The sequence below is a fragment of the Aythya ferina genome (assembly GCF_964211825.1).
Source record: "Aythya ferina genome assembly, chromosome: W".
NCBI lineage: Eukaryota > Metazoa > Chordata > Aves > Anseriformes > Anatidae > Aythya > Aythya ferina.
In genome coordinates this window covers 3,199,515-3,214,336 of record NC_140313.1, presented here as the reverse complement: position 1 = coordinate 3,214,336, position 14,822 = coordinate 3,199,515, and the positions used below count along the sequence as shown (strand labels likewise).

Sequence of the window (14,822 nt, the reverse complement as noted above, 5' to 3'; positions counted from 1 at the left end):
AGCCCTGCTGGCCACACTGCTTCTTATGCAAGCCAGGATGCTGTTGGCCTTCTTGGCCACCTGAGCACACTGCTGGCTCATATTCAGCCGACTATCAACCAATACTCCCAGGTCCTTCTCTGCCAGGCATCTTTCCAACCATTCCTCTCCCAGCCTGTACCTCTGCTTGGGGTTACTGCGCCCCAAGGGCAGGACCCGGCACTTGGCCTTGTTGAACTTCATGCAGTTGACCTCAGCCCATCGGTGCAGCCTATCCAGATCCTCCTGCAGAGCCTTCCTACCCTCGAGCAGATCGACACACGCACCTAACTTGGTGTCATCTGCAAACTTACTGAGGGTACACTCAATGCCCTCGTCCAGATCATCGATGAAGATATTAAAGAGGACTGGCCCCAGCACCGAGCCCTGGGGAATGCCACTAGTGACCGGCCTCCAACTGGATTTGACTCCATTCACCACGACTCTTTGGGCCCGGCTATCCAGCCAGTTTCTAACATAACGAAGCGTGCGCCTGTCCAAGCCATGAGCAGCCAGTTTCTTGAGGAGAATGCTGTGGGGAACGGTGTCAAAAGCCTTGCTGAAGTCAAGGTAGACCACATCCACAGCCTTTCCCTCATCCACCAAGTGCGTCACTTTGTCATAGAAGGAGATCAGGTTCGTCAAGCAGGACCTGCCTTTCTTAAACCCATGCTGACTGGGCCTGATCGCCTGCTTGCCCTGCAAGTGCCGCGTGATGACTCTCAAGATAATCTGCTCCATGAGCTTCCCTGGCACTGAGGTCAAACTGACAGGCCTGTAGTTTCCCGGGTCTGCCCTCCGGCCCTTCTTGTAGATGGGCATCACATTTGCTAGCCGCCAGTCAACTGGGACCTCCCCCGATAGCCAGGACTGCTGATAAATGATGGTAAGCGGCTTGGCCAGCTCCTCTGCCAGTTCTCTCAGTACCCTCGGGTGGATCCCATCTGGCCCCATCGACTTGTGCACATCCAAGTGCCGTAGCAGGTCGCCAACCATTTCCTCATGGATACTGAGGGCCACATTCTGCACCCCATCCCCTTCCACCAGCTCAGGGTACTGGGTATCCAAAGAACAACCAGTATTGCCGCTAAAGACTGAGGCAAAGAAGGCATTAAGCACCTCCACCTTTTCCTCATCTTTTGTAACTAATTTCCCCCCCGCATCCAGTAAAGGCTGGAGATTCTCCTTAGTCCTCCATTTTGCGTTGATGTATTTGTAAAAATATTTTTTGTTGTCTTTGACGGCAGTAGCCAGATTGAGCTCCAGATGAGCTTTGGCCTTTCTAATTTTGTCCCTGCACTGCCTCGCAACATCCTTATAGTCCTCCCGAGTGGCCCGCCCTTTTTTCCAAAGATTGTAAACCCTCTTTTTTCTCCTAAGCTCAAGCTGCAACTCTCTGTTGAGCCAGGCTGGACTTCTTCCACGCCAGCTCGTCTTTGGGCACGTGGGGACAGACCGCTCCTGCGCCATTAAGATTTCCCTCTTGAAGAGCACCCAGCCTTCCTGGACTCCTCTGCCCTTCAGAATCTGTCAATGACAGAGTCTGTCAATGACAGAGAAGCATTTGCATGAGAACATCAGGACTGGCTGACAGGCTGCCCAGGCATCTAGATGGGCCTTAAATATCTCCAGAGAAGGAGACTCCACAACCTCCCTGGGCAGCCTGTTCCAGTGCTCCAGTCAACCTCACTGTGACGACATTCTTTCGCATGTTGGTGCGGAACTTCCTGTGCTCCTTCTTGTGGCCATTACCCCTTTTCCTGTCCCCACAAACCACTGAAAAGAGGTTGGCCAAATCCCTCTGCCTCCCACACCTCAGGTATTTATACACATTGGTGAATAAATCTCAGTCTTCTCTTCTCCAGGCTGAACAGACCCAGGTCTCTCAGCCTTTCTTCATAGGGAAGATGCTCCAGGCCCTGTATCATCTTTGTGGCCCTCCCCTGGACTCTTTCCAGGAGATCCCTGTCTTTTCTGTACCGGGGAGCCCAGAACTGGACACAGTACCCCAGGTGAGGCCTGACCAGGGCAGAGTAGAGGGGGAAGATCACCTCCCTTGACCTGCTGGCCACACTCCCTTTTAATGCATGCCAGGATCCCATTGGCCCTCTTGGCCACCAGGGCACACTGCTGGCTCATGGTCAACCTGTCGTCCACTAGGACCCTCAGGTCCTTCTCAGAGCTCCTCTCCAGCAGGTCGTCCCCCAGCCTGTACTGATACTTCGGGTTGTTCCTTCCCAGGTGCAGGACTCTACACTTGCTCTTGTTAAACCTCATTTGGTTTCTTCCTGACCAGCTCTCCAGCCGGTCCAGGTCTCGCTGAATGGCAGCACAGCCTTCTGGCGTGTCAGCCACCCCTCCCAGCTTTGTGTCATCGGCATACTTGCTGAGGGCAGACACTATTCCCTCATCAAGGTCGTCGATGAAGATGTTGAACAAGACCGGACCCAGCACCGACCCCCGGGGAACACCGCTAGTCACAGGTCTCCAGCCAGACTCTGCGCTGCTGATCACCACCCTCTGAGCTTGGCCAGTCAGCCAGTTCTCAACCCACCTCACTGTCCACTCCTCTATCCCACACTTTCTCAGCTTTGCTATCAGGATGTCATGAGAGACAGTATTGAAAGCCTTGCTAAAGTCAAGGTAGATGACATCCACTGCTCTCCCCACGTCTACCCAGCTGGTGATGCCATCATAGAAGGCAACGAGGTCGGTCGAGCACGACTTCCCCTTGGTGAATCCATGCGGACTACTCCTCATAACCTTCTTCTCTTCCAATTGCTTGGAGATGGCATCCAGAACAAGCTGTTCCAACACCTTTCCAGGGACAGAGGTGAGACTGACTGGCCTGTAGTTTCCCGGATCCTCCTTCTTGCCCTTCTGGAAGACCGGAGTGACATTGGCTATCCTCCAGTCTTCAGGCACCTCTCCTGTTGTCTCCATCATCTGCTTGGAGAGGGGTCTTGAGAAGCTGCATGTCCTTGTGTGCATATCCAGACTGTCCCAGCTCTCTTCCAGCAAGGGCAAACTCCTGCTGCCTTTAAAAACACAGCCCACTTTTGCTAGAGAAAGACAGAGCAGCTCCATGCATCTCCATGCACAATTTTCTCTTTGTTGTGCCCAGCATTTTTTTTCCCAGACCTGAAGGAAGAAGCATGTTTGTAATCACTGCACTGGTGGCCATCAGAGGAACTGATTGAGCGAGAGGAGAACTGCACTTTTCTAAGTGGGGTGCCCAAGCAGGCAGCTGCCTTGCTTGGGCACCGTGCACGGCTCCCTTGGCCTCCACAGAGCATCCCCACACAGCAGCCACATTTTGGGGCTGCCAGGAGCAGGAACAGGGCTTTCTGCCCCCAAAACCCAGCTGGTGATATTCCCCCTTGCTGTGTCACAAGCTTGGGGACCTGTGTCACCTCTCCAGCTTGTGTGTAAGGATGCCTGACTCCCCTTTACCAGTCCCTCACTTATCCACGTGTGGCACCTGATTTCTGGGGTGCTCACAGGCAAGCTTCACATCCCTGGAGCAAGGACCCCGAATCCAAGGGGAAAGCAAGAGCCCGAAGGCTAGCCAAGGGGAAGGCTGACAGCAGAGGGCAGTGCCCAGCCATGGGACTGGGCAGATGCTGCCTGGGAGGGAGCAGTATCCCTCCAAGTAAATGCTCAGCTGCTGGAGGCTCTGTGGGCTGACAGAAGATAGAAAAATCCCTCTGTTGTGTTTGTGTGTGTAATGATATGACTCTGGAGAGCACAAAACCAGTTATCACTTTTTCCAAAGTCCCCAGCAGGAAGGCTTGCTCATCCCAAAGCTTTAGGTGGCACTGTCATCTGTGGCAGGGACTTTGTCGTTTCACCCCCCCCCCCCCAGGCCTGGAAACTCCTGCAGCTCCCAAGCAAGCGTGGGCTGAGCCGGGCAGCCTTATTTCCCTCATGCTAAGTGCTTTCTCCTCGGGTGTTGGTGGTGGTTTGCTCTAGCACCCCAGGACAGGTGCTGGCAGACTGCGGGAACAGCTTGTCCCGTGTAACCCGTGCTGAGGCATGCGTCGGGTTGGCACAGCATCGTGCAATGCCTACGTGCAGCACCCGTTGTGCCCGTGTGCCAAAGCAGCACAGGGTGTGCAGCAAGGAGAGCTTTGTGGTGCCACAGCTCGCCCGGCTGCGTGCTGCAAGTGCTGAAATGTCTCGGAGGAGTTTTAGGGATGTTTTTATTTGTCACCTCTGAGCACAGGGACATGCTGTCCTGTGGGAGGCTCTGTGGGGAGCTGACAGCCTGTCTGGGAGCCCTGGCTCACTTCTCTGGGGTAGGGTCTCTCAGCACCCACCTTCCTCCTGGGGAGAGGGGTTTGGGTACAAAAGTACCGAACCCTGCTCCTGTGTCTGCCTTGCTCCCAGAGCATGACATGGTAGGACACCTCTCCTTACTGCATCCCTCAGCCCAGGGGGGCTACTGTCACTTTGGGTTTAAAATACAGGGACATGCAGGTGCATCGCTCCATGGATCAGCCCCCCATGAGGGCCAAGAGCCGGGACACAGCACCCCCAGCTTCCCTCCTAGCTCACAGCTCTGCCTCGCGTGCTCTGCCCGCAGGAGAAGAAAGGCCAGGAGGTGAAGAAGGGCCCAGAGGTGGAAATCGCGAAGCTGGACAAGCTGCTGAACCTGGTGAGAGCGCCAGATAGCATGGCTGGGAAGTGAGCAATGGGAGCGACGGCTGTGCCAGGCCCCGCAAGCAGGTGAACAAACCCTGCTTTGACCAGCAGCTGCCTGGCATGCGAGCTGTGGGCCCTGCTCCGCCTGCTCTTTGCAGAGCGGGAGCACTTTGTCTCTGTGCCCAGACAAATAGAGAGCCACTGAAAGGCTGGCAGTGTGCCATTATCCCTGAGGACAGCAGCCCCTCGCTGTGCTCAGGCCCCTGGAGCCATGCAGCCCTCAGGTCTTCCCCACCTGTGTCCGTGCTCACACCTATTGAGAGCCCTGCAGAGGCAGGAGAGGGCTGGTGCCTCCAGCCCCAGTAAAACCCTGAGGTTGCAGCCCCATGGCCCAGCCTGTGCCACCCTAGCTATGCTGGCACTGCCCCTGAGCTTGGCTGGTTCCACCACAAGTGGTGGCCAAGCATGGCATCAGCCACATTTGGGTCCCATTATTTTGGGGTGGCCAGGAGGTGTCTGGGGATCTCACACTGCAGTGGCAGAGGGACGTGCCTCAGTTTGTGCCTCAGAGTGCCCTCACTCAGACCAGGGCATCGCAGCGACTGCTGGCCACCCGCACCAAGGAGCTCACTCGGAGGCTCGGACACCTCTGCCCAGCCAATGGCCACGGGCACAGCCAGGTGCCAGGCTTTGCAGAGCCCTCCTGCTGCTCTGGCATGTTGCAGCAGAGGGATTAGCTGCTATGTGGCTGTGGTGGCAGCAGAAGCTGCGGTGGCCTCAGTGCATGCTGATGAGCGGTGACAAGACTGTCACCGCTGGAGCCTTGCACACAGCCACCGGGAGTGGGGACCAGCGGCACACAGTCCATGGGCAGTGGTGGGTGTCCTCCATCTGCTTGGCTGGCCCACGTCCCCTGCCAGTGTCCTGCACCCTGTAACTTAAGGACATTGGTTGGAAACTTCAGTGCCACCAGCACCAGGGCTGGGGCTGCTCGCTGCTGACAGCCACATGCTCCAGCCCAGCCAGGTTTGTCACCCAGCATTTCAAAGCCACAGAAGGGTGCGGGACGAGCCCCTCCTTGTCACAGCTGCCCAGCAAAGCACCCACAGCCCTGCAGGGACATTGGCCACCAGCCCCAGGACACCCACACATAGCTGTGGGCAGGACACGAGGCCTCCCCGTGACCTCCCTGATTGTTCCCACGCTGCAGCGGGCACAGGGCAGAGCTCAGAGACGCCTCCTGAGTCCTACAACTGGTTTATTAGTCTAGTAAAAACATGACTGCAAAGGGATGTTAGCTACACCTGACAAGGGAAGGAACCAGGAGCTTCGCTAGGCCTACACGAAGACCCCAGCTTGCGTCCCCCTGGCACAGCCCACCTCTCCAGCCCCTTATTGCAGCAGCTGTGCCAGCAGGGACCAGGTGCCCCGGGGCTATTGCTGGCTATTGCTCCACTCTAGTAGCCACTCCAAAACCCACAGGCAGGATAGAGGAAGCAGCCGTCAGGCTTGGGGACAAACCAGACCAAGCATCCCTCACTACAGAACCACCGTGGCCCTGGAGAAGGGGGACCAGGCTGATCCCCTGTTCCCAAGCATCAGGGCTGGAAGACCCTTCAGTGCTGTTTGGCCGGTCATTCCAACTCTGAAATACTCCGTGGGGACTCAGGCAGGCAGCAGTAGGACACAGGGAGGTGCCACTGGCACATGCAGGTCCCCAGCTGAGGCAGCACACCAGGAGGCGCCTGTCACTGCAAAGGGCACTTGGACAGCCCCGATCCCCCTGCAAAACACCACTCCAGGCTGCTCTCGCAGAGGACAGCACCAGGGATGGGGACATGTCCCCTGCCTATGGGCTGGCTGGCCTTGGCTGGCATCTGGGCAGGTGTAGGGCAGGCAGGGATAGGTGCCCAGCAAGGAGGGTGTTCTTCTGGCAGTGTCAGTGCTAACGCTGGAGGGGACTAACTGGAGGGGACAGACCGGAGACAAACGTACAGCCCAAGTGGCCCTCTGCACCCCCATGGCTCACCAAACCCAGCCAGCTGCTGGGGCAGGTGCGTGCTAGCTGCCTCCTGCACCCCAGGGCCACCCCAGCACCCACCCCAGTAACACCCCTGCAGCTGTTGGGCTGGGGCTGCTGGGGTGCCCCCAGGCATGGTGCCACCGCAGGCAGCCATCTCAATAGCGCCAGCCCCATCACCTCCCCTCTCTGAGCCCCCAGCCAGCCCCATTCAGGTCTGCGATGCAATGAGGAGCTGGTGGCTGAATCTCCACATGCCGTTGTCCCCAGGGGAAGCCCCCCAGGTGGAAGGGCCCAAACCCAGGCCACCAGCACCACGGAGGAGCCCACAGGCCAGCCCTGAATATGGGGTGTGCTCGAGGGCATGGCTCCCGCCACACTTGCTGGCTGCAGGGGCCAAGCATGTCCCAGCAGCACATCCCCAGCTGCTGTGTCTCCGTCCTCACAGTCACCACAGGCATCCGCAGGGCATCCATGCACCAGGACCACAAAGGTGAAGGGCTCTGCCCCATGTCATGCCCCTGCAAACAGCTCAGCATCCCCTCTGCTCCCACCCTGCTTGGCCAGCACCTCCATCTCGGCATGGACACTATGTCCAGGTAAGCACAACTCCTTCAGCACAGCCAGGTGCCCACGTCCCTGAGCCCCCCAGCACCGCCTGCCTGCACGGCTCAGGGCTGCAGCAGGTACTTCTTGTTCTTTGCCTCATCTGCATCAGAGGGGGGGCCCTTCTTGGGGCACGACGGGGTCCTGAAGGCCTTGCAGAGGATGAGGAAGAGGATGAGGATGAGCAATGCGATGATGCAGTTGAAAGAAATTGCAACAACTGCTCCAGTGGAGAGAGCCACCCCCATCGCCGCTGCCCTGTGGGGAGAAGTGGGACCCCTGGCTTGGCCCCACACTTGGGACACCGATGCAGCCTCCGCCCAGGGGCATTGGCGGAGGACAGAGGGGACCGCTGTGGTGCTGCCAGCGGGACAGCCCGGGGGTCAGGCAGGCAGCAGGATGGCGTCACCCCTGACACGGCTGGGCATCCAGGAGCTGTGACCTCGGCTTCACTGGGGGAGGCTCAGAGCTTTCCCAAGGCTTCCTCTCTGACAGTGCTGCGAGGCCATGTCTTCTCCCTCGTGGATCTGGAAGGGAGAAAGTCACTGTCACCGCCAGCACCAGGGGTGCCCGAGCCCCCTGGGGGAGGTGGCAGCTGCCTCCTGCAAAGCCCCAGCCCTATCGTATCTCAAGGGGAATGGAGGTTGCCATTTGGGGAGCCCCTTGTAGCCCCCACGGGCACTCCCTGGCTGCTTCCCTCCATCCCGGGGCAGGGTCGGGGTGACGGAGCCGGAGGTGTCCCGGGGGCCCTCCTGGCCCCAAATTCTGTCCCCAGCCTCCCTCCCGGGCAGCCTCGACCGTGCTGCCGGCCCCCGGCCGCCCTCCGTGTGCTTCTCCCTCCCGGGCCCCGCACCCCAAAACGGAGTGAGCCCCCCCGGAACTCCGGGGGAAAGGGAGGTGCCCCCAGCCCCCGGTGCGGATCCCACAGCCGAAGGAGAGCCCCGGAGAGCACCGGGCGGCAGCAACAGGTCTCGCCGGAGCCTCCCTCCCGTCCCGGGGCCCCGGCGTTACCTGCCTCCGCTCCGCTCCGCTCCGCTCCGCCCCGCGAACCGCCGGGACCCCGCGGTTGCCCAGGTCCGGGGGTTCCGGGGTTGCCGGTGCCGGCGCGGAGCCGCCCGGAGGTGCCGCAGCCCCGCGCGCTGCCGCTACCTCCCGCCGCCACCGGGGGCGGCTCCCGCCGGTGCCCTTCCCTCGGCCTCGCCCCCTCGGGGCTGACCACGCCCCCTTCCTCGCTGGCCACTCCACCTCCCGCCAGCCCCGCCGCTATTGCGGCGTGCGGACAGGAGTGTGCACAGCGGCGTGTGCGCACGCGGTTGAACACGCACATGCATGCACATAGGCACGTGCATGCACCTTTGCACACCTTCACACACATGCATGCACTCCAGTGTGTGTACACACGTTTGCACACCCACACATACATGCATATGCATGCATACGTTTGCACACATACATTTGCACGTGCATGCACACACAGGACTGCATGAGCATTTGCATGCAGATGGACATGTGCATAGATGCTCACACACATGCACATACATGCTTGCATGCACACACATGCACACACACACACACACACGCCAGCCCCATGTATACAGGGACCCTGTGACCAGGCTGCCGGGGCACACAGACACCATGCACAGAGCCGGGGGCGCAGGCACTGTGGGGCAGGTGATGGGGGACACCGAGTGCCTAAGGATGGAGGCAGCAGCAGCCTCACGGGCAAGGCCAGGACTTCCACGTGGAGGCCACTGACACCTGGCATGGGCCGGCACCATGCAGGCACTGGGAAGGACACCGGGGTGGCACCCAGCAGAGGTGGCACTCAGCTGGGATGGCCTGAGGCTGGGGGGTTCCTGGAAAGCCCCCAGTTTTTGGGGCATAGCACAGGTGACAAAAGGAGGGTGCAGGGCCTGGCATGTCCTGGCACATGGAGCAAGACAGGCACCCTTCCCATCTGGGGAAGATGCAGCTGGGGCAGAGGAGCAGACCCACAGGTGAGCTGGGGACCCCTTCTGCCTGCCAGCAGAGGATTCGGGGGGCTGCAGCACCCCAGAAGGAGCTGACATCCAAAGGCAATTTCCAAACTGCAAAACAAAACCAAAGTCACTTTGCTGTGATGATTAGAAGGCACTGAGTATGCTACCGCCACAAGGGAGGGTTACACTGGCTATTTTAGGAGCCAGCTCTACGTTGAGGGATTTTTAGCAGTAAACAAGCATGCTGCTTGGTGTGATGCCAGTGGTGCCCCACAAAGTAGCCATCAGGCTCTGAGCAGGGGAACACTGGCAGTCCCACAGCAGGGGGAGCAGAGAGGACACTTGGGGGCTTGAGTGAGAGCTCTGCCGCTCCATCCTTCCCTGAATTCCCTGGCGTTTAGGCTGAGCATTTTTGAGATTGCACTTCTAGCCTGTGATATAAACCATACCCCTAAGAGCTTAGGGGTATGGTTTAGTGGGGACTGTTAGTGTTAGGTCAGAGGTTGGACTCGATGACCTTGAGGTCTCTTCCAACCTAGAAAATTCTGTGATTCTGTGATATATGGCATAATAATTCGTGTTGTTATATATGGAGTGGTAATTCGTGTCAAGAAAATGGTTGATAGTAATAAAGAAGGGGGAGATTTGGGAATGTGGCCATGGGGGTTGGAAAGCCCCGTGGTTGAGATAACATTAGACGCTTAACGACGAGGCCATCAGGAATATAAAAGAGTTTAGAGGGAACAAAGAAGAGTGATTCAGGAGACTCCATGCAGTCTCCGGTTTCTTGTTCTCCAGATGGTTCTCTTGTTCTCCAGCCGTTAAGGCATGGATGTTTCTGGGTGTTTGCTGTTGTTGTTACATTTGAAGCTATTAGACCAATGAAAAGTTGTTTTGAAAAGAACTGCTGTGGAGAGAAGTGTATAAGACGGTAGCCTGCCCTCAAGATAAAAAAAGGCAGCACGATGAAGTTACATCAATAAAGAAGCAGGAAAAAGAAGTGAAGAGGAACAGGCTGGCAGAAGGGAGACCAGAACGGGAACAGGCACTTTGATTGCCTCATGAAGATAGGTTCGTCCAGACTCAGCAAACTGCTCAGAGAAGCTCGTACAGAAAGTCGCTGGAAATATGCGCACTGGAGCTGGAGAGAAGCTCGAGCTGAGAGAAGCGGACCCGCGCATGCAACTGCCCCTCGCTGGTAAGCAGTTGCGCATTATGGGGAATCATACGTCCTTAGGAACAAAGACTGTCCTGGTAACCTTACAGTTTATTCTCCTTCTTAACAATCGGACAGTTTATGAGCCTGAAACATGGAACCAAATTGATGTCAAGGTGTGGGACTCTGCAACTAAAAACGACAAGGTTGCATGGGATTGCTTGGCACCTGGCGAGCAATTTTTGAGGCTTTAAAAAGACATGTGGGACCACAGTCAGACACGTGTGGTTTGCCAGATAGTGAGGGAGCTGCGGGCTCCTTTACTGATCCGACTGCTACGCCATGGGCCCCTCTGCTGCTACAGCCATCGAAGGCTTTTGCTGTTACGCCCCCTGTTGACCTGGACGTGCCTTTTGACCCAGGCCTATTGGCCTTGAAAAGGAAATGGATATGCTTTTCTTCAATCCGGGAAGAACGGGATACATAAGGCCTGAAGACCGAGTTGCTTGACAACTTAAAGCAAGACATATTGTTCAAAAGGAATGGAAAATGGAGAGTTTTGTTTGTAATCAGGAAAAGGAATGGAAAATGGAGACTGTTAAGTCATGAAACTTAAAGGATTGTTTGTTACCTTTCCTGGTTGTACATATGTATGGGCATACTTGGGTTTAGCATGTAAAAGCAATGTTCTGTATATTTAGAATGTTTGATGTTTGTGTGTGCATGTTCTAGAGTGTAGACTCCCCACACACCCAGCACTGTTTACTTGCCTTTTAGAAATATTCCTTTTATAAATATTACTAAATTCAGATTGAGTTGAGACTTCATTTATAACACAGTCAGTTTAAAATAAAGAGCAAAAAGTTTCCCAGAAGACAACCTTTCCTTGGTTATGGAAGGTGAATAGCAAAGGGAGGAAAAAAAAAATCTTCCTCCAGCACCAGGGTCTGCTTAGTCACAAGAGACAAAAAGCCCATAGCCGCAGCCCCAGCCCTGTCAGCACTGCTTACAAGTGTCCCCCAGTGTGACGAGGAAGACATGAAGAACTTCACACTACAGGAAGAGGAAACTTTATTTTAAACCCATCTTTACACATCATAAAGGAACGGAAAGGGGAAACGAATGTCCTTTGAAGCTCACCGTTACCACCACCCCAGCACACTTGCCCTGGCCTAGAGGGCTTCAGGTCAGTTATGACATTAGTTGACCTGTGCCACTTTGTCAGAGGTGCAACCAGTAGCTCCGAAGAGGAGCTGAGAGGACAGAAAGGGGCGACCTGCACACAGTGTCCCTGCAGTCCTGCATCCAGGCCCCTGGGCCACCTGAAGGGATCGGCAGAAGATGACCTGCCAGGCACAGCTGAAGTGGCCGACAGCCCAGCACCACACCGTGCACGTACAGGAGCCGTGCAGGTGGCAGCTGGGAGTCCAAGCTCGCCCTCGTGCCACAGCAGAGCCGCCTCCACCTCGCCTCATTCCCGCTTGGCAAACAGATGCTTGTTTGGTCTCAACAAGACACCAACAGTCCTCGCTCCGAGAGATAACTACTGTCTTCCCATCTCATCCCTGAACTGCAGGCTATGGAGTACAGCCTGGCAGCCTCTGACACGGAAACTCAGCGAAACACAATTTTAGACAGCTACAATTATGTCCGTTTGGAACAGTAACTTCTCCTGCCTGCCCGTAACAGCTCTGCAAGGCCCTGTGTTCAGCAGCAGCTTTCCAGCTACAGCAGTTGGCTCATTTCCATAACTTCCCCAAACTACCCAAGTGTCTCAGGACTTCACACCAGGCTCCCCGTGCCCTCCACTGGCGCAATGGTGCTTTTCTGGGTTGCCAGCTCCCCTTCCTCCATCCTGCTTCCTCTTCATATGGGCCTGGGATTCTGTTTTAAGTGTCTCAACCCAGAAGGCATCGAAAGAACCTGGAGCCTGATATCCAGGCTCCTGGGGATCGAGGTGTGGGTAGTTAGGGTCCGGCGTCCGGAAGATATTGCGCTGTACGGAAATGTGGAGCCCCTCCCTTGATGGGCAGCCCCTCCCTACGTGGTCTGTGACGTAAGCAAGCGGAAGTGACGTTGTGGGCCTCGGCTATATAACACCATGTGACTCGACAATAAACGCCATTTGCCATCCACCACATTGGTGACTATCATCCAATACATGGACGATATCCTGATTGCTGTGCCTTCAGGAAGTCAAGTGGACCAACTAGTGTCAACAGTCTCAGAAACTCTAAAAACAAACGGGTTTGAAATCGTGAGCGTGAAAATTAAAAAAGGACCATGTGTAAGTTTTTTGGGAGTGGGGATCACAAGTTCTTACATAACCCCCCCCTCAGATAAAAATCCGTCGGGACATCAAAACGCTCCATGATATGCAACAATTAGAGGGATCCTTACAATGGCTCCGCAATATTGTCCTGATTCCTCCCGAAACCATGGCTCCCCTGTATGATCTTTTAAAAGGAAAAAACCCATGGGAGCAAAAGACTCTGACGACAGAAGCAATGAACTCTCTCGATTTTATCAAACGACAAGTATCATCAAGCACACTCACCAGGTGGAACCCAAATGAACCCCTTGATCTGTATGTATACTTCACGGAAAGGGGAGGAGTAGGGGCACTAGCCCAGGGCCCCCCTCAAAAAGTTCAACCAATACAGTGGATAGTCCTAGGAAAACCGTCACACGCATTCTCTCCAGGAGTCGAGTGCCTTAGTAACCTCATCATGAAAGGCTGAAAACTCGCCCTAAGACACCTAGGTATCGAACCTGCCACAATATATCTACCCTTTCGTAAACAGCTGCTACCACAATCAGTAGCAATGTCAGAATCTCTAGCCATAGCCCTTGCCGGATTTCGCGGAGAAGTTCAATACGCTATTAAGCCCCCTTGGGCTCAAATGCTGAAAATTGTCAACATCGACCTCCTACGGAAGATCATGGACCGGCCCCAACGGGGACCAACGGTCTTCACAGATGCATCCTCAGCAACCTCAACCGCAGCGGCAGTATGGCAATCGGGAGGAGAATGGCACAGCATTAAAATGACCGATTGTGCGCTTTCAGTCCAGCAATTAGAAGCGACGGCCGTAGTACTAGCCTGTGGACTGTTCCCAATGGAATACATCAACATAGTGACCGATTCAATGTTCGTAGCCAAACTTTGCTTAGCCATGTCGGGGCCCGGCGTGTCAACATCCACGATCTCTCTAATGCTAGAAGAAGCACTTTTCTCCCGAAAAGGCACCGTATCGGTCATCCACGTCAACAGCCACAACCCAATCAAAGGGTTTTACCAAATCGGTAACGACAAAGCAGACGCCGCTGCAAAAGGATTATGGACACTAAAAGATGCCCGCCAGTTACATGAGTCCCTCCACATTGGAGCTAAAGCACTAGCTAAGAGATGTGGGATTTCGACCACCGACGTGAAACACATAGTAGCTACGTGTCCCCACTGTCAAAAAGCACCACTATGGTCCAGTGGAGTCAACCCCAGAGGTCTCAAAGCCTTTGAGGTGTGGCAGACGGGTTTTACGCTCTGTCAGTTGCTGAGACCTCGAGCGTGGCTAGCGGTAACCGTAGACACATATAGCGGAGTGATCGTAGCCACACAACACCTTAAGGCCGACTCCAAAGCAACCATCCAACATTGGCTGACAGCCATGGCGTGGCTTGGCATCCCTAATCAGATCAAAATGGACAATGGTTCGAATTTTGTGTCCAAATCAGCCCAGGCATTCGCTCAGAAATGGGGTATTACTCTAATATACGGCATCCCATATAATAGTACAGGACAAGCCATAGTCGAACGAGCGAATCAAACTCTGAAATCTAAGTTAGAGGTATTAGCAAAAACAGAAGGTCTTACCACCACCGTTCCCTCAGGAGACCAAGCACGCTTGCTAGCGACCGCTTTGTTAGCACTAAGTCAATTCCCCAGGGGAGAGGAGGTGAATAGCCCCATCCAAAAACATTGGGCCACTCGAGCCCTAGAAGAAGGCCCGTCAGTTATAGTTAGAAATGATCTGGGAGAATGGGAACAAGGGTGGAAATTAGTTCTGACAGGGCGAGGGTATGCTGCAATCAAAAAAGAGGGCAGAGTCAAATGGTGTCCGATTAAGTCCATCAAACTGGACCTTCAGAACAAAACTAATGAAAACTGTGAGTTTCTGTTCACAGGAACGGATCATCGGACGCCCCCGTAATCCGTATACCCCGGTGACAAGAGAAGCCAATAAGTCAGCAAGCGTCCTGTCTAAGCCTGAGAGTTCCACACTGGCAGAATCCAGACAACAGTGAAGCGGCCTCCGTGGGCGGGGGGCTGCGATGCCTTTGTGTGATCTTATCTTTGGACCTTGTATACTAAATAAGCTTGTGTCGTTTGTTAAAAGTT

The 14,822-nt window shown here is 55.3% G+C and overlaps 1 protein-coding gene and 2 long non-coding RNA genes across 3 annotated transcripts in view; 2 read left to right on the top strand and 1 right to left on the bottom strand.

Moving 5' to 3' along the window:
* LOC311426422 overlaps positions 1-14,822 on the top strand; it is a 566,016-nt gene that overhangs the window by 314,759 nt on the left and 236,435 nt on the right. The window lies entirely within an intron of this gene.
* LOC311426404 overlaps positions 1-14,822 on the top strand; it is a 103,195-nt gene that overhangs the window by 26,415 nt on the left and 61,958 nt on the right. The gene's annotated exons all lie outside the window — the stretch shown is intronic.
* On the bottom strand, positions 5,922-8,368 carry LOC311426565 (uncharacterized protein). Its single transcript, XM_084502993.1, has 2 exons — positions 8,300-8,368; positions 5,922-7,815 (listed from the first exon to the last, which is right to left on the bottom strand). Exon 2 carries the CDS (start codon positions 7,534-7,536, stop codon positions 7,354-7,356), a length of 183 nt encoding a protein of 60 aa, XP_084359119.1. The 5' UTR covers positions 7,537-7,815; positions 8,300-8,368; the 3' UTR covers positions 5,922-7,353.

Excerpts from the sequence above, each read along its gene's own strand:
- LOC311426565 (XM_084502993.1), bottom strand. The coding sequence starts at position 7,536 with ATGGGGGTGGCTCTCTCCACTGGAGCAGTTGTTGCAATTTCTTTCAAC.